The sequence below is a fragment of the Doryrhamphus excisus genome, chromosome 2, assembly GCF_030265055.1.
Source record: "Doryrhamphus excisus isolate RoL2022-K1 chromosome 2, RoL_Dexc_1.0, whole genome shotgun sequence".
Lineage (NCBI taxonomy): Eukaryota > Metazoa > Chordata > Actinopteri > Syngnathiformes > Syngnathidae > Doryrhamphus > Doryrhamphus excisus.
In genome coordinates this window covers 9494448-9512011 of record NC_080467.1, presented here as the reverse complement: position 1 = coordinate 9512011, position 17564 = coordinate 9494448, and the positions used below count along the sequence as shown (strand labels likewise).

At 48.9% G+C, this 17564-nt stretch overlaps 3 protein-coding genes across 6 annotated transcripts; 2 read left to right on the top strand and 1 right to left on the bottom strand.

Annotated features, from left to right (window-relative positions):
• The first annotated feature begins 66 nt into the window (after positions 1-66).
• phyhd1 (phytanoyl-CoA dioxygenase domain containing 1) lies at positions 67-4820 on the top strand. Of its 3 annotated transcripts, none has more exons than XM_058050229.1 (11): positions 67-484; positions 940-1098; positions 1623-1698; positions 1782-1829; positions 1929-1954; positions 2019-2081; positions 2244-2265; positions 2348-2476; positions 2617-2736; positions 2863-2989; positions 3462-4820. In XM_058050229.1, the coding sequence occupies exons 1-11, from the start codon at positions 452-454 to the stop codon at positions 3508-3510; spliced, it is 852 nt and encodes a 283-aa protein (XP_057906212.1). In that variant the 5' UTR covers positions 67-451; the 3' UTR covers positions 3511-4820. The 3 variants fall into 3 exon arrangements, with proteins under 3 accessions (XP_057906212.1, XP_057906204.1, XP_057906220.1); XM_058050221.1 differs by having other exon boundaries at positions 1899-1954; XM_058050237.1 differs by lacking the exon at positions 2617-2736 and having other exon boundaries at positions 1899-1954.
• Positions 3994-6650, bottom strand: dolk (dolichol kinase). The gene is made up of 2 exons (XM_058050161.1): positions 6230-6650; positions 3994-5808 (listed from the first exon to the last, which is right to left on the bottom strand). Exon 2 carries the CDS (start codon positions 5740-5742, stop codon positions 4171-4173), a length of 1572 nt encoding a protein of 523 aa, XP_057906144.1. The 5' UTR covers positions 5743-5808; positions 6230-6650; the 3' UTR covers positions 3994-4170.
• On the top strand, positions 6539-17562 carry nup188 (nucleoporin 188). Of its 2 annotated transcripts, none has more exons than XM_058049870.1 (41): positions 6539-6659; positions 7424-7478; positions 7565-7638; positions 7696-7780; positions 7864-7944; positions 8012-8056; positions 8131-8223; positions 8311-8430; positions 8504-8715; positions 8829-8943; positions 9062-9262; positions 9701-9781; positions 9851-9943; positions 10020-10139; positions 10206-10332; positions 10678-10836; positions 10917-11043; positions 11321-11408; positions 11484-11560; positions 11634-11748; positions 11822-12009; positions 12082-12207; positions 12272-12512; positions 12590-12796; positions 12856-13025; positions 13117-13186; positions 13258-13325; positions 13424-13622; positions 13705-13782; positions 13853-13938; positions 13999-14144; positions 14216-14394; positions 14454-14747; positions 14821-14973; positions 15143-15280; positions 15633-15707; positions 15779-15997; positions 16074-16205; positions 16691-16761; positions 16830-16959; positions 17056-17562. In XM_058049870.1, the coding sequence occupies exons 1-41, from the start codon at positions 6634-6636 to the stop codon at positions 17233-17235; spliced, it is 5244 nt and encodes a 1747-aa protein (XP_057905853.1). In that variant the 5' UTR covers positions 6539-6633; the 3' UTR covers positions 17236-17562. The 2 variants fall into 2 exon arrangements, with proteins under 2 accessions (XP_057905853.1, XP_057905862.1); XM_058049879.1 differs by lacking the exon at positions 6539-6659 and adding an exon at positions 6923-7099.
• The last annotated feature ends 2 nt before the right edge of the window (positions 17563-17564 follow it).

Below are 17564 nucleotides of genomic sequence, written 5' to 3'. Positions count from 1 at the left end.
TTTCTTTAAAAAAACAACAGTAATCTCATGACTACATAATAGTTTGATTTAAGCAAACAAAATAACTTTTTGTTGCACTCTCAGAATTCGTGACAATATTCAGACTTTTTATCTCAGAATTGTTGACATAATTCTTACATTTTATCTCATAATGTCGGCTATCTCAGAATTACCAAAATAAAAATCCATACTTGTGAGTGCGTTACTGCAGAATTGCCACCAGAAGGCACTCGCTCACTTCCAAAGTATGGGCGCCATTCAGTGGACACTTCATGTAACTACATCGAGACGCGTCCCCTGTGGCGAAAGCTAACCCGTCCAAAATCCGATTAGTGGATGTTGGACTGGGTTTTTCTCACATTTCCAGTCGGACGTGTGTGTCACGTGGACGGAAGTTAGAGACTCCTCGCTCCTCCCAGAACGTTGTGGGTATCTGCTTCATGAAGGCGACATGGACTTCATGACGAACCTCGACGTGCAGAAGGTAAATTCATTGGCTACTGTTTGTTTATGTTGAAACATTGCCTGCTTCGGGGTGCTTACGTAAGCGGCTGTCCTTTTTTCCTCATTGGAGTGGATGGTCACGTGTGTTTATGTGCACATCTTATACACTTGGTTTCACTCACTAACTTTATGGAGACTTCATTGACACTAACGTCTAATGCACATGTTTATAGTGGATACATGTTGCCTTGCATCTGGAGGCTTCATGAGATTTTGTTGAGGGCAAACCTTACAGGAGAAGATTCCTGCAACAAAAAAAGTAGAAACCATTGTTACACAATGCTGGCAATGAAACTACACCTTTTTCCAGATCCTCACCAAAATTTAACGCACCCTACTTTGGTAGATATTAGTGTTGTAGTTTCCGTACAAAAACAAAGTTCTCATATTGAGAAGACAAATAACCATGAAGGTCCTGCTGTCCTCGCTGCATAGTACATTCAGGACGGCTACGTGGTTCTGGATGGCCTTCTGACCCCTCAGGAGTGCGACCGACTGCGACAGAGGATGTCTGAGGTCGTGGACAACATGGACGTCCCGGCGCACTGCCGCACCACCTTCTCCACCTACCAGGATGAGCAGCTGAAAACACAGGTGAGTCAACATGCTGTTGGGTTGTCGTCTCCCCCCCCCCACTGACAACATCTGTTGCACGCCTGTCCTCAACTTGGCAGATGCAGGTATGCTGCAGAAGTGGGGGGGGGGGGGCATGAAAAATGATATTTTGGATTTTTTCAAGAAAAAAGTGGTGCGAAAAGCCTATTATGAATACACACTTTGGTCTTCACTCTTTTTTTTTTCCCATTTTTGCCAAGTGCCGCACCTTGAACACTCCTGGTTAGCAGCAATGACAAGAAATGGCGTATACGATGACCTCGTAGCAGAGCACCGTAGATGAGCACAATGACCGGAATTCTTTGTGCACTCCTTTGTCCTGTCCTGCCTTGTTGCTAGGCAGAATTCGCTGGGCACAATCATTTGTCCACCAGCCACAGAGAAAGGACAGGGAAAGCTGGAGTGGGGCTGCATTGTCGTTATGAAGTCGTTATTCGGCTGACACAAGTAGTACAAGTAGTCTCCAGTCAGTCGAGCCATGTTGACTTTTTGGCCTCCTTCAGGGAAACGCAGACTATTTCATCAGCAGCGGAGATAAGATTCGCTTTTTCTTCGAGAAGGGAGTTTTTGACGACAAAGGTCAGCATCTTTTGGTGCGATGGTTGGCCATGAAAGACCAGTGAAGCGACTTTTAACGTATTTGGTTGTTTTACCACCCACAGGAGAATTTGTGGTGCCGAAACATCGATCGCTGAATAAAGTGGGACACGGTAAGCAATGAATACATGAAATGATGACACAGCAACGTACAACCTCGTTCTTTTTCTTGCTGTTGTCAGCGCTTCATGCTTATGAGCCCTTGTACACAGAAGTTACACATTCGGCCAAAGTCCAGGTGAGACCAAAGCGTCACGTGACCTCCACTCAGTCAAGCTGACCCCATGTTGTTCTTCCCTCAGGGCATCGCCAGGAAGCTCGGCCTCGTTCATCCTGTCATACTGCAGAGCATGTACATCTTTAAGGTCGCTACACCTTAAAGATTCAGACCAGGATGCGGGAGGGAAAATATATGCTATATTTAGAAAATATATTTTATAAAATCATATAGCTACATAGCTTTTTCATGTTTTATTTTTAAATATTCCAATATTTCTAATATAACTATTTTTTCCAATCTAATGCAGCAACCTGGGATAGGTGGGGAAGGTAAGGAAGTGTTTATTTATTGATTACATGGCCGCACAATATTTTTGATCTATTAATGTTCCATGTATGCTTTTTGTCCAAGTAACGCCTCACCAAGATGCCACTTTTTTGTACACGGAGCCCCTGGGGAGGGTGATGGGGCTGTGGATCGCCCTGGAGGACGCCACTCTAAACAACGGCTGTCTGTGGTTCATCCCGGGCTCACACAAAAGTAAGTGATAGCATGAGGTGCTGACGTCATCAATATATATATATATATATATATATATATATATATATATATATATATATATATATATATTATACATATTATAGTACACGTGCATATGTTTGCCGTGTGTTGTCGTAAAGCATGCGACGTGACTCGACGAATGGTGCGGACCCCCAAGGACACATATCCTCTGACAGACTTTGTCGGCAAAGAGCAGGACTATGATGATGACAAGTTTATTCCAGTCGAAGTCAAAAAAGGTGAATTAATGTTTGTTTTTATTTGATTTAAACGTTTGTTTGAACTTCCTGTGACCCCACGCCCACACACCCTCCTAGGGTCAACCTGCTGTTTCAGAAGCATGCACCCCTCTTTGTCTCCTGCAGGTGGCGTTGTCCTGATCCACGGCCAGGTGGTGCATCGCAGTGCTGAGAACGTCTCTGAGGACTCGCGGCACGTGTACACGTTCCACGTCATGGAGTCACAGGACACGCAGTGGAGCCCTGATAACTGGTGAGAGAGCATGCAAACGTCATGGAGTCACAGGACACACAGTGGAGCCCTGATAACTGGTGAGCGTGAGCATGCAATTACCACTTCGTGCCAGCAGAGGCCGCTGGCTATTTTGCTAGCCAAAAACATGGAAGTCGACTCCGAAGTAGGGCAGTCCAAAACAGCGCGTTAACTATTACTGACTAATCTGTTTAATTAATTACGTTAAATCCTCTAGCGTTTTAATACACACCCATCATGGCAAGCCACGTCTCTGTTATGACAGACAGAACTCCTAACGAACACACTTCCTCATTACCTGGTGTCTTTGAATGCAACTTTGCTCGTTACTCGTAACAACACGGTTAAAGTGTGATGCAAAAGTAAAGTAAGATTAATCTGATTAAAGTTAGTAATTATTTGCCAGTGCTACTTTTAAGATTAGCAATTTTACATTTGAGTTGATCACGTGTCCATCTTCTCTCTTCTACAGGCTGCAGCCCACTGAAGAGCTTCCTTTTCCGCCTCTTTACGGCAGATGAAGGATTTCACTGCAACGTGAACCTACCATGACTACTGGTTTGCTTCACAGCAACATCTTCCACTCGTTCTTCCATAATCCCAAAGGGATTAGTATTCTATCAAAATGATGAATTAATGACACAGCTGTTCTTTGCTAGTGCAGTACTTTCATTATCAAAACAGTCATTTCAAGTAGGATCTCTTTCACAGAAAAAAACAACACAATGTCATGCACACAAAAAAACTTTTTTGGAATTCAAAGTTTTCATCGGATTCATCACAGCAACATTACATGATGGAAAAATGCAGGCTCATGCTGATAGGTGGTCATCACAACAGAAATATTCAATTTAATATCGTGTGGGGAAAAAAAATCAATCATTGGAAGTAAACCTTTTCAAGGTCCCTTGTAACCTTGTAGCTTGTACGCCTCCTCAACACTAGCAAATCAGTTGAGTCAATACTACTTAAGGCAAAAGTATTTTATATTACCATCAGGAAAGTTCATAAATAAACATGAAGGGATAACTTAAATGTTCTTCAGAGGCAATTTTGTGCTCATTTACATATATTTCCATAGTTCATACTTTGATTGAAGCTTGTCAATTTGCCTCCCTCACATCACAAATGTTTTTCTTTTGCCATTAAAACATTCTAAAAGGGGGCCGTTGCTGTTCCTGTCAGAGCATGAGCAGGATGAGGAGGTAGAGGGGCAGGAGGAGGTTGTCTATCTGGGAGGTGTACGCCTCCAGCATGGCCACCAGTGTGATGGAGCCCACAATCCACGAGTAGGTGGAGTTTAAGTTGATACCGCCGTCAAAGATGAGAAAAATGGCCACGGCGATGATCTGGGCAAACACGGATGTCGCCGTCCCCTCCGTCGTCTTCTTGGTGCCGGGCCAGCGGATCTCCCCCATGGTGCTACCGAAGACCGAGGCCACGGTGTCGCCCACCCCAACGGCGAGAACGCCAGCGTAGGGCACCAGGCCGCCGGCGCCTGGAAGAATCCCCTTTGGCGTGCAGGCACCCGGGAAGAGCCATACAGGGAGGGCCATGCCGAGGAGCAGGTAGATGTGGGTCAGGATGAGGGGTCCGGAATCACGCTCGTCCAGGAACAAAGTGAGTAGCTGCCGCAGCGGCTGACCCAGTGGCTTGATGCGAAAGTAACGTACGTACTCCAGGAAGAGGAAGACGGCCAAGCAGCCCACAGACGCCACGTGCAGCAGCTGGCGGTCATACAGAAGCCCCGGAACAAAGGTGGCCACCATGATGAGATGGAAGTACTTCCGGACGACCGTGGAGGCCTGGTGCTTCTTGGACCCAGATTGGCGCTGGTGGTTCTGGTGCAGGACCACACACGTAGCCAAGGCACACAGCAAGACCCAGTACCCCATCAAGCCAAGTCGCCGGTCATTGAGCGTGACAAAGTCCCACAGCCACGTGATAGGATGGCGTCCGATGAAGAGCGAGAGCCACGGCATAATGACGCCCAGGCCCAGCACGGCTGTCATCGTGTGGAAGAAAAGAGACGACACCCATGTCTCGGACTCCATGAAACAGAAGAGCAAAGCGAAGAAGATGCCGAGCAGCAACGAGCCCACCACCAGCACGGGCAGGAGGTACTGGACGGGGTCACCCTTTGCCTCCGGCAGACTCAGCGAGCGCTTGATGAGCTGGTTGACCACGAAGCTGATGGCGCCCACCACAAGCAGGGCCTCGCCGGGTGTGAAGCAGCGTGGCAGCAGGTACAACACAATCAGGCTGAGGTAGACGAAGATCAGCAGCACCTCCAGCACCTCGATAACCTCAGACACAGTCAATGTCTGCTTGGCAGTGTAGAAGACGGCGCTGGCAGCCAAGCCGGCGATGATGCAAGTGTTGGTGGGAACGGGCCGGGTGATGCCCAGCGCGATCAGCGAGAGGAAGAGCGCCAGCGTCATGCCGCTGACCGTCACCACCATGGAGAAGCGCTCCAAGTGGACGCTCCCCGCTTCCGAGCACTTTGCCCTCAGCACCAGACCAAGCAGGGGCATTACCATGGACGCCGGAACAATGCCACTGTTGGCCGCGGGACGGAACTGGAACACGGCGCCCCCGGACTTGAGCAGGCGGTCCCATTTGTGCTGGACATAGAAGGCCTGGATGAAGAGAGCGACGGCGCACCATGAGTGCTGGTTCCACACCGCCACGTGGACGCACAGCACCACCGCCGACACCACAGCGGACTCCACCAGCACTGGGTTGATTTCCATGGCGGCTGCCTAGTGAGACGGCGAAGATCTTCCTCTGTCAGTTCCTCATGCGGGTCATGTTTCTTGCTGGGGGGTCAAATAAAGTCAAAGTTAGTAACTCAGTGTAGTGACTTACTGTCTTATGACATGAGCTCCACTCACATTTGCCCTACAGTGCAACAGCATGAATGCCCTTTGCACAGCAATCTTTTGTTCCTGTGGGGGGTTGCAAGTTGGACTCTTAAGGTTGGGGCGTGCAATATTAATACATGGACGACGTGCGTTTTTAAGACAAATATAGGAAGGCAAACACACCCGTCGGGATATACATCACAGCCCCTATCAGTCAATACTTTGTAGATGCCGCAAACACAAAAGCAGCAGGCTAGCAGTGGAACACAGCACCACATAGATTAGCTTAAAAGCTAAACAGCGAACAGATATTTGAGAACATCTATGTACTGTAATAAATGTCGATGGATACACAAAAAACAGAAACCCCACTTACCGTGTTGGTTTACCGTCATGCGGACGATGCCGCGTTGTGACGTGAATTCTTTAAACTGTCAGGATTTCTTTCTTTGTCAGCTGTCGCTCCTCCCACAGCCAGCAGGAGGCGGCCATGTTTGACAGCCGGGTCACGTGGTACGCCCCACGGTCGTAATGTGTTTCACAATGCAGAGGTAATCGTTCTACTTACTGCATCGACAGTCAATCAAAGAGGGACCTAGTTGAAAAAGAACTTCCTTTAATTTTAATTTTATTAATACAGGTTTTAGTCTTCATAAATGATTGTATTACCATCCACAAGATGGCGGTAAAGCAACAACTGATCTCTGTAGACAGCGACGAAGCACGTCAGGTGACGTGTGACGACATAGCCTACCGACCAATCACAGCGCAGCTCCAAAGATGGCGGACTCGGAGATGAGCTTCAGGTATGCGAGTAACCACAAACTTTAGACAACTTTTGGGATTATTTTATTAGTTCATGCAATTGTATTCAAAACGGAGCATATTTACAACCCTCCCGTAGCTTACCAGGCCTACCCGTTGAGAAGTATTTCTGTTCAACGGCGTGCTAGTACGACTCTTCTCGCCGCGAATTTAGCTTAGCTTGTGCTAACAGTTGAACCGTTTGAATGGCATCGTGTGCCCGCCGCATGTCAATAACCGCATGCGGTTGTCAACCGAGTTAGCTGGCGATCAATTGACGGCTGTTTAACGTGACAAAAAGCGTACACCGCGTCTGTTCAAGTGCTCTTCGTTATCGTAAAAACTCGCTGCAACTTAGCTAGCGTTTCCCCCTTCTTTTATCATATGAAGTCAGCTGCTCATCAAAGCTAAACCAACCGGCGTCAGCGATGGTTTTTTTTCTGTATGTCCAAATAAAAATACACCCCTTCCTTGTTGTATGCCTTTTGGGTAGCCCTTGAAACAAGAAGATACCAAGTTATAAACAGCTAGCTAGCCACCAAGCTATGACTATTATTAAAAGCAGCTTCTCAGCAAATTATAAACCGTTAACACAATTCTATCTTATAAATCTATCTTATAAATAAACAAATAAACTACTTACCAAGTTACACACTGTACAAACTAGCTACTCATCAAGCCATCCTCACTAGCTAGTGAGTACTGAAGTACTGAGTACTCATGTTTTAAGATGTTAAGAAATGTCCTTTTCATTTAAATGGCTTAGGAGCTGCCGGGAGTTATGGACCATATTGCTGGGAAGATCCGCACTGCGAGAGCCGGTATGTTTTCCTGAAAGCATGTGTAGCCGTGTAGTTGATGTATCCTATCAGTGATGTGTTTCCTGTTTACGTTTCAACATTGAAAGGTTCAAATACAATCAGAACTTGAGACCCATTGGGACAGACTACACCAAGGGCTCAGCTACTACAAGCCGCCCAGGTATGTTTACTAATGTTTGATTGCATCATCATATTTCACAGTCTTTTTTACTTCTAGCTCCTCCTCCACCGGGAAAGTGAAGGGGAACAAAGATGTCGCTCAGCCGTTGAAAGATTTTGGTCTGAGGATCAGTAAGTTGCTGGTAAGAAGTTGTTATTGAGAGAGACAAAACACTTGAGCTCCTCGTGTGGCAGTTTTTTTTTTCACAGACTTTTGTGGTAACAGGCGCTTGATGAGCTGCAGAGCGTCCAACTGTTGCAGTGCTACCTGCAGGAGGACTACAGAGGAACTCGGGATTCTTTAAAGGTGGCTCTCCTCACCTGGGCTTGAGATAATATGAAGATGATCTACTCACCAATGTGTTTTTGTGCAGGTTGTTCTCAAGGATGAGCGGCAAAGTCAGGCGCTTCTACTCAAGGTGGGTTAGAGCTCAGCTGCTTAAAAGGTTCTGTTTGAATCAAGTATGATTTTTGTGTATTTTGTGATTGACAGGTTGCAGACTATTACTACGAGGAGCGCATGTGTCTGCTCAGGTGTGTCCTCCTCCTGCTGACCTACTTCCAAGACGAGCGACACCCCTACAGGGTTAGAAGCAGACTCTTTGAACAATATAGAATGGCATTGAAACCTGCTATCATTTTTAACATTATTTATTTTTATTTTTTTGTCAAGGCCGAGTACTCCAACTGTGTCAACAAACTGGAGAAGGACCTGGTGAGCAATTACCAGTCACAGTTCGAGAAGCTCTTTAAAGCTGAGGCGCCGACATGGGAGACCCACGGGAACCTCATGGTGAGGATGTGCTTCAAGTTGTTCTTCTTCCTTTTACACAGAGACAACCTTCCCTTTGTCCTCTCGTCCCCAGACGGAGCGACAGGTGTCCCGGTGGTTCCTGCAGTGCCTGAGAGAGCAGTCGCTGCTATTGGAGATCATCTTCCTGTACTACGCCTACTTCGAGATGAGCCCAGCCGATCTGCTGGCCTTCACCAAAATGTTCAAGGAGCAGGGTTTTGGTTTGCGGCAGACCAACCGACACCTGGTTGATAAGAGCATGGACGCGCTGGTGGACAGGATCGGGTGAGGAGGACTTTGTCTGCTCTCGGAATGCTCACAGAATCTCCGCAAATAGTCACTTGGAGCTCACGTTCTCTCCATGCATCACTTTTTTTTTCCTTCCCTTCAATATGCAGCTATCTTAGCTCTCTCATCCTGGTGGAGGGCATGGACATAGACTTCCTTCACAAGTGTGCGTTAGAGGACTGCACAGAGCAGCATCAGTTCTCCAATGTTCCCGACATTGTCAAGGTTTGACTCACTTCATGAAAAATGTGCCTCATAACAACGCTTGGCTCTTTTTTACTGGTAGCGATTACAAACAGTCTCGTTCTGGTCACCATTCACTTTTTCTTCCTGTCCCACCCAGGAGATGGACCAGTTGCTGTTGACCTTCGGGGACCTCCCTCATCATGGCCCGGTGTTGCTGGCCTGGGTCCTGCTGAGGCACACGCTGAGGCCGGACGAATCCAACCCAGTCATCAGGAGGATCGGTAGCACTGCCTTGCAGCTGGAGGTCTTCAAGTACCTGGCCACCATGCTGAAAGGCCTTGGAGTCTCAGGGAACAATGTAAGATGGTCTAGAAATCAGGGGTGGGGCCACATGGCATTTGTTTGTCCTCAGAGGGCCCCTGTGCAGCCATATACAGTCTGCTCTATTATTCATATAAAAAAGATATTTCAGTAAATTGTGGTCATTCATATTTTTTAACATGAAAATGGCCAAATGTAGTAAAATTGAAATAGACTGACGAAGCATTGTAATGTTGAATGTAGTACGTTGGCCAATAGGTGTCAGTCATTTTTTGGTGATTACAGGCATATAGTTCAGGTTTCTAGGTCTACTGTTGGGGTCTATAACCCACAACAAGATTGTCAACAGGTTTCCTAACTGCACAAATCTTTATTAATATTGAATCCTACTTTGTGGAAATTCACTTATTACGGTTGGGTCTGGAACCAATTAATGGTCTGATTTAATTATTTATTTTTCATTTTTTCATCATAGTGCACAGCAAGCACCGCCAAGATGTGCGTTTATGGCCTCCTGTCATTTGTCATCACATCGTTTGAAGAGGAAAGCCTCCAGGTAGTCCTCAAGCAGGATTCCTGCCAATCTGTCTTTCCTCTTTTTAACTATTGGTCCCTCCGCCCTCAGACTGGCAGCACCGGGTCGCAGAGCTCCTACCTGATCGACGCCGCCTGTGAGGTCCTCTCCGCTCCCAGTCTGGCTGAAGTCTTCTGGGAGATGGTGAGAAGCTGCTAGCACGCGGATAGTCTGGAAATCTCTTAAATATTTTGTCCTTGTTTGGGGGATCTTGTCACAGAAGCCTAACATGGGATTGGGAATGATCCTGGACAGTGCTGTGGGGATGTTCCCACACAAGATAGGACCTCTTTTGCAACTCCTCACCGCACTCCTGTCCAACAAGTCCACCGTTAAGAAGGTAATCTGCCCCGGCAGCATGGAAAAGATGCTCCGATCAGCCATTCAATCAGCTCCTGTTTGACAGGTTTACAACTTTTTGGATAAGATGTCCTTCTACACGCAAGCTTACAAACATAAACCTAATGACATCATCGCCAAGGAGGATGAGACTCTGTGGAGGAGACAGACCCCAAAGCTCCTTTACCCCCTTGGTTAGTATTTTTTCCCCCCATCCTGTTAATGTGAATTTAGACAAGGGGTGCACAACAATTAAATGAGGAACGAGAAATCTGCTAACATTAAAAATAGCTCACAGCCCTCACTGGCTGTTTAAATGTTTTGTGAATAGTAGTGATGTCATGATGTTTGACGGGGACAACACTACAGGTCTTATTTTTACCTCCAGGTGAACTGGAACTACTGTTAAACTTCTCAACTACTGTTAAATGTAAATGTCAAATGTTGCTCCATCATGGCCGGGTTGAACATTGCTCCCTGTTATCGCAGTTCCCAACAGGTCACATGATAGAACAAGGTTTTTGTTTCCCTTCTTCAAGGCGCTGGCCAGACCAACCTCTGGATGCCACTTGGAATTCTGGGTCAGGTGATGATTGGCGGTGAGCAGGGTTACTTGGTGCGCTGGGACTACTCGTACAGCTCCTGGACTTTGTTTACATGCGAAGTGGAGATGCTGCTCCATGTTGTTTCCACCGCAGGTAAACTTGCACCTCCACATTGCTCATTGCTTAGTTCTTATGAAATTGGGACCCTCGTGACACCGTGTGTGTGTGTATAGACGTCTTAGTGCACTGTGCACGTGTCAAGCCCATCCTGGACCTGGTCCACAAGATCATAAGCACAGACTGGACTGTATCGGACTGCCTGCTGCCCCTCACCTCCCGCATATACATGTTGCTGCAGAGGTAAAACACACACTATCTATGACTAAGTGTTATAGTTAGTGTTTATTTGTGGTGGACCGCCACAGATAGATTTGGCACTACCTGTTCACCTTTTCTCTCAAACACATTCAAATGCAAACAAGGTAGTCTGCATGCAAGATGGAGCAGGAAGGATTGGTTTTACCAACTTAGCCACCGTGTCGGCTGATAATGGGAGCCCTTTTTCCAAATAGTATCGGTCTTCTCATCCAGTAGTGAGTGCTAATATGGGGCCAATCTAATCTTGATGGTCTGGCAGGTTAACATCGGTCATCAACCCTCCAGTGGACGTGATCGCTTCCTGCATCAACTGCCTGTCGGTGCTGGCCGCCAGGATGCCCGGAAAGGTGTGTGCGCGCACGTCATACCATGCAGGGTTTGTGCGTGAGTGACGTTCCCACTTGGTGACTTTGCTGTTTCAGGTGTGGTCCAGTCTGCAGCGCACAGGCTTCCTCCCCTTCGCCTCCAACCCTCTGACCAGCATGGCCCAGTGCATCAGGTGGCCTGTGTGCGCTCCCTCACCTCGCTTATTGTTGTGTGTTTCTTGTATTCTCATAATGTTTTCTAATCAGTGCCGAGGGCATGAAAGCAGGTAACTATGGCAACCTGCTGGTCCAGATTGAGCAGCCCAGGGGGGAGTACGCCGTGACCATGGCCTTCCTGAAGCTTGTCACTACTCTGGTCAAGGTGAGTCCCGTTTTTTTTGTTGTTGTCATGTACACGTTGTTTCATGGCCGTTAATTGATTGTGGTGCCTTCAGGGTCAGCTGGGCAGCACCCAGAACAAGGGTTTGATTCCGTGTGTGCTGCTGGTCCTGAAGGAGATGTTGCCCACCTACCATAAGTGGCGCTACAACACATACGGCGTCAGGGAGAGGATCGGCTGTCTCATTTTAGAGCTCATCCACGCCATCCTCAATCTGAGTCCAGAGGGAGAAGATCAGGGCAGGTACGGAGCTTATACTTAATGGCCGCAAATGTGTTGCCTCATGTGATCACGCCTTTGCTCTCCTCCCTGCAGCACCCCCACCCTGCAGTCCCTGTGCATCTACAGCCTGGCCAACACGGATGCCGGGCAGGCCGTGGTCAACATCATGGGGGTCGGCGTGGATAAGATAGATGTGGTTCTGGCTGCGCAGCCCAGCAGGTGAAGCCGTCCCTCAGCGTACCTTTGTGCTCGGTGACTGATTCAGTTTTTGCTCTCTGCTCAGCTGTGGCTCCGAGGGTCCGGGTCACATCCTGATCCAGACGGTCAAGCTGGCCTTCTCGGTCACCAACAATGCCATCCGCCTGAAACCGCCCTCCGACACCATTTCTCCGCTGGAGCAAGCCCTGACGCAGCACGGCGGTCACGGCAACAATCTGGTGGTGGTCCTGGCCAAGTACATCTACCACAAGCACGACCCCGCCCTGCCGCGCCTCGCTATCCAGCTCCTCAAGCGCCTTGCCACGGTGAGCCCGTTATATCAGTGTCCTCCATGGCACCTCCTCCATGACTCACCCCCCCCCCCACCCCCCCTCGCCGCCAGGTCGCCCCAATGTCCGTCTACGCCTGCCTCGGCAGCGATGCCGCCGCCATCCGCGACGCCTTCCTCACTCGCCTGCAGAGCAAGACGGAAGACATGAGGATCAAGGTCATGATCTTGGAGTTTCTGACTGTCGCCGTGGAAACTCAGCCGGGCCTCATCGAGCTCTTCCTCAACCTGGAAGTGAAAGATGGCAATGAAGGGTCAAAGGTGAGCGCAAACATCCACCTCCAGCTGTAAGCTAAATTCACTCTCTGACTACCGTGCAGGAGTTCCTGCTGGGGGAGTGGAGCTGCCTTCACGTGGTGCTCGACCTCATCGACTCCAAGCAGCAGGGCAAGTACTGGTGCCCCCCGCTGCTCCACCGTGCCGCCCTGGCTTTCCTCCTGGCGCTGTGGCAGGACCGCCGCGACAGCGCCATCTCTGTCCTGCGCACCAAGTGAGATGATGTGGCTCCTCCCACCCTTCTGAGCTTGATGATGAAACGTGGAGTCATGTGACTAATTTTATCCCCCCACACCCACCCGCAGAGACAGGTTTTGGGAGAACCTGACCACGCCTCTTTTTGGAACCCTGGCCCCACCTTCAGACACCACTGAGGTGCGCCCAGACGGTGATGTACATGTAGAACACGTTGATGTGACCTTAACCCGCTCACGGTTTCCCTGCAGCCTTGTGTTCTGGAAACCTGCGCCTTCGTCATGAAGATTGTGGGCCTGGAGATCTTCTACGTCCACAGGTAAACTTGAATACCCGTCCTGGTTGGCCACCAGGGTGCCACCGATGGGCAGTAGTTGAAATGCGAAACATTTTTGAAACAAGCTTGCTTGACTGCAGCGGCTCCTTGGAGGCGTCGCTGAAGGACGGCCTGCAGAAGTTCTCCAAAGGGCGGCGCTACGAGTGCTGGTCGCAGTACGTCAAGTCGCTGGTGTGCCACGTGGCGGCCATGGAGGACGAGGGTGTGTGCTACTTCCCCGAGCAGACCCACATGCTCATCCTGGCCTGGCGCATGCTGCTCATCCTCGCCACCAGTCATGTATGTACGCTTGGAGGGGGGAGGACGGGTTGCCATGGTGATCTGCGTTGATGTTATTTTATTTCTGCCCCCCTTTTTTCAGTCTGACGTGATGCAGCTGACGGAGAACCAAACCAAACTCAAGCTTTTTATGGACGTGCTGGATGCCACCAAAGCCGCTGTGAGTTTGTCGTCGTCCTCTTCCTCTTCCTGTCATTTCTGAAGCGATGTCCACTTTCTGTTCCCTTCAGCTGACCAGACCAACGTCTGTCTCGTGCCTTCGCCTCGGCTCCATGATGGCCACGCTGCTCCTCGTCCTTCTCAAACGCTGGAGAAGGTGAGCATTCCTTTTCCTTGGCAAATAACGGAAATCATTGACGTTCTTGTGGTTCTCCAGCGTGGTGGCCACTGCCCCCGACATCCTGTCCCCGCTCTCCCTCATCCTGGAGTGTGTCCTGCAAGCCGACCAGCAAATGATGGAGAGGACCAAAGCCAAGATACTGTCTGCGCTCATTTCCGTGCTCCAGATCCAAGGACTTAACGGTAAAAGAGGCTTTCATTGACCCGGCGCTGATTCCAGATGTAGAAGAATGATGGACGTGTGTGTGAATCAGGTGGGGAGATTTCCCAGCTGCCCCAGCTACTGTCTTCAGTGTGTGAGACGGTCAAAGATGAGGCCTTGGCGCTCATCGACAACACGCGTCACATCCAGCGTTCATTAGATCCCCCGGAGGACGAGGACAGCATGGAGACGGATCTTCCCCGCGGACTCCAGAAGGACCAGCGAGACGGGGTACGTCTCCTTTTGCAACCTTTTTGTCTTCAGCTTTGAACTTGCTGCTGGTCTCTCAGGTGTGCGTGCTGGCCCTTCACCTGGCCAAGGAGCTGTGCCGCAGCGACGAGGACGGCGAGCACTGGGGGGCCGTGATGAGGAAGGTTCCGGTGCTGCCGTCGGTGCTGAGCGCCATGGAGCTCAGCCTGCGCTCCAAACAGAACCTTTACTTCACAGAGGCGGCGCTCCACCTTCTGCTCACGCTGGCGCGCACTCCCCAAGGGGCGGCGGCCGTGGCCGGAGCGGGCGTCATCCAAACGATATGTCTTCCTCTTCTCAGCGTCTATGAAGGCTCGGCCAACGGAACCTCACAGGTTCTTATACATGAATGTACCCTGTTCATATAGAGGACACTGTGGGGGGGTTAACTGTCCTGTTTTGGAGCAGAGTTTCACCCGCAAGTCTCAGGACTCGGCGTGCTGGCCCGGCGTTTACCGTCTGTGCATGTCCTTGATGGAAAGTCTCCTCAAGACGCTGCGCTACAACTTCATCAACGAGGCCCTCGACTTTGTGGGCGTTCACCAGGAGCGCATCCTGCAGGTGCCTTTCACACACACGTGCCTCACAAAGTAGCCGTTAGCTTTTTCACCCATACATCAAAGCCGAGACGTATTGTTTTCTTGCCATATTTGTACCTGTGGATTTCCATGATATCCAAGTTGGACCTTAGACCGTGAAGGAGTCCAACTGTGTGTTGCTCTTTGCCCAGTGTTTGAACGCTGTGAGAACCGTCCAGAGTCTGGCCTGTCTGGACGAGGCCGACCACACCGTCGGCTTCCTGCTGCAGCTCTCCAGCTTTTGCAGTGAGTGGCAGTTCCACCTGCCCAAACTGCTCCACGACGTGCAGGCGAGTTTCAGATGCATGCGCACAATGTATTTCATACATATGGATTTCTAGGATATGAATGTAAAGGTGACTATAGGGCTGTTATTTTGACGTTAAAACTGGTATTTAGGTTTTTGATTCTCTCAAATAATACTCTTAAAATAATCCCATTTGTATATAAGGAATCCAACTTGGTGGAAGTGACTTATCACATGGGGGTCGGGAACCAATTACCCGCATTAAACAAGGATACTGTTCTTAAAACTAATAAACAGTTTGAAGTTTCCTCCCACGTTCCAAAAACATGTTGGCTTAATTGGTGACTCCAAAAAGCCACCATGTGAGGGTGTCAAGTTTTCTGTTGTTGCCGCAGGTGAACCTGTGCTACCTGTGTCAGACGTGCACGTACCTCCTGCACAGCAAGAAGATGCTCCATCACTACCTCCAGGTCACACACACACGTACAAACTCTTGGAAATATGTGCATCAAATACTCAATTGCTGTTCTTCTCCCTTCAGGCTAAGAACGGGGAGTCCTTGCCCCCCGCACCCCTCCCAAAGACGCAGCGTCCCCTGCAAACGCCCTCCAAGGACTCTGCGGTGGGCCGTGGGGAGAGGGAGGAGGTGGAGCAGAAGGCGCTGCTGGCCGTGCAGTGCAGTCTCTTGAAGATCCTCAGCAAGACGTTGGCCAGCCTTCAGCACTTCACACCGGACTGCTGCCAGATCCTCCTGGACCAGGTCTGACCCGCCAAGCCCCGCCCCTTTCATCATGTTTGACCTGACTGTGTGTAAATAACCACGTGTGCGCACGCAGTGCATGGACCTGGCCGAGTACAGGACCTTGTTTGTTCTCAGCTTCACCACACCAGCCTTCGACCCCGACGTGGCGCCTTCATTTGGGACCCTTCTGGCCACCATCAACGTGGCTCTGAGCATGCTCAGTGAGGTACTGGCTGCTGGTTTTATTTGGATGTATGTCTATGTATGTGTATATGTGTGTTAGCCCCTATTTGTAGCGGTGGGGGGAAAGTATTTGTATTCGAGTAAAATATAAAATACCCCCCCACCCACTCCTGGGAAAAAAAATTAATAAAATAAAAATACAAATAATAATAAATGAACACCAGTCACTCATTGCATTGGCCGATCTGGGCATGCACTGCGGTCTCACCAAGTCATGCCGCTTTCTGATGTTTTAATTGTTCCCGAATACAAATATTTAAAGTATTTGTTTATATTCATTATTCGTAAAGTGTTTTTTTTTTAAATTGTGCCGTTCCAAATACCGTATTCGGGTTTGGCTCCACCCCTGGTATATATGTAAATATTTTAAATATTGTCCCCATAATAAAGAAATAACTTTGGACACTCCTGATGTAAACCTAAATAAAAAGCACACTCATCATCATCATCATGTGTTTGTGTTCATAGATGGAAAAGAAGAAGGAAGCTTCTTTGAGCATCGTCTCCCTCGCCTCCTCAGAGGAAATCCAAGCACTCAAGTGAGAACTTTTCAGACCTTCTCATGTGGGACGCCTCAATATTTCATCTTCCTGTTGTTGTGGTCCAGGTCTTTGCTGATGTTTACCATGGAGAACTGCTTGTACGTGCTCATCTCTCAGGCCGTGCGCTGCCTCAAGGACCCCGCCATCCTCCCTCGGGACAAACAGCGACTCAAACAGGAACTCAGCTCTGAACTGGTTAGCATACACTTGCTATGACGTAACTAGCTTTCTCCACGCGGGGTTGCCTACATAAAACTTGTCTATTTTTTATCTATCATAATCCTTTTGTAGAGCACGCTCCTGTCCAGCCTGTCCCGCCACTTCCGCAGAGGCTCGCCGTCATCCCCAGCCAGCGGGATCCTGCCGTGCACGCAAGCCAAGCCGCCCACGCCGGGCTCCAAGGGCATCCATGAAGGTCAGGAGCCGCTCATTCAGCTTGTGCAGGCCTTTGTCAGGCTGGTGCAAAGATAGGAACTTTTTTGTTGTTGACTACCACAAAATGAAGAGCTAAAATGACATTTTGCCAAAAAGTGAGCGTTAAGTGTTGACTTTGAAAGCTGCCCTGCCCGTAGGTGTGAGTAAGGCCTAGTTTTATAGGTCAGCCGGACTATTGTGAAAGCGACATGTTTCAAGTGTTACCTGACACTTTTTTTTTTTTACATCTTTCCATTAAATGTTAGTAGTAATGTCTTTTGTAAAGCTACCAAAAGTTTTCTTACCGCATTGAAGCAGCTAAAGACATTTTTACTTTAAACATGTAAATGATAATAAAGGAATGTTTCTGGATGCACATTTTACTG

What these genes read in the sequence shown, in the direction of transcription:
- phyhd1 (XM_058050221.1), top strand. Translation starts at nt 452, where the DNA reads ATGGACTTCATGACGAACCTCGACGTGCAGAAG. An exon ending in ACCTGGGATAGGTGGGGAAG is followed by an intron (nt 2,266 to 2,347) that starts GTAAGGAAGTGT and finishes TTTTTGTCCAAG; the next exon opens with TAACGCCTCACCAAGATGCC. An exon ending in CATCCCGGGCTCACACAAAA is followed by an intron (nt 2,477 to 2,616) that starts GTAAGTGATAGC and finishes GTTGTCGTAAAG; the next exon opens with CATGCGACGTGACTCGACGA.
- nup188 (XM_058049870.1), top strand. Translation starts at nt 6,634, where the DNA reads ATGGCGGACTCGGAGATGAGCTTCAG. An exon ending in ACGAGCGACACCCCTACAGG is followed by an intron (nt 8,224 to 8,310) that starts GTTAGAAGCAGA and finishes TTTTTTGTCAAG; the next exon opens with GCCGAGTACTCCAACTGTGT. An exon ending in CTCTGAGCATGCTCAGTGAG is followed by an intron (nt 16,206 to 16,690) that starts GTACTGGCTGCT and finishes TTGTGTTCATAG; the next exon opens with ATGGAAAAGAAGAAGGAAGC.
- dolk (XM_058050161.1), bottom strand. Translation starts at nt 5,742, where the DNA reads ATGGAAATCAACCCAGTGCTGGTGGAGTCCGCTGTGGTGTCGGCGGTG.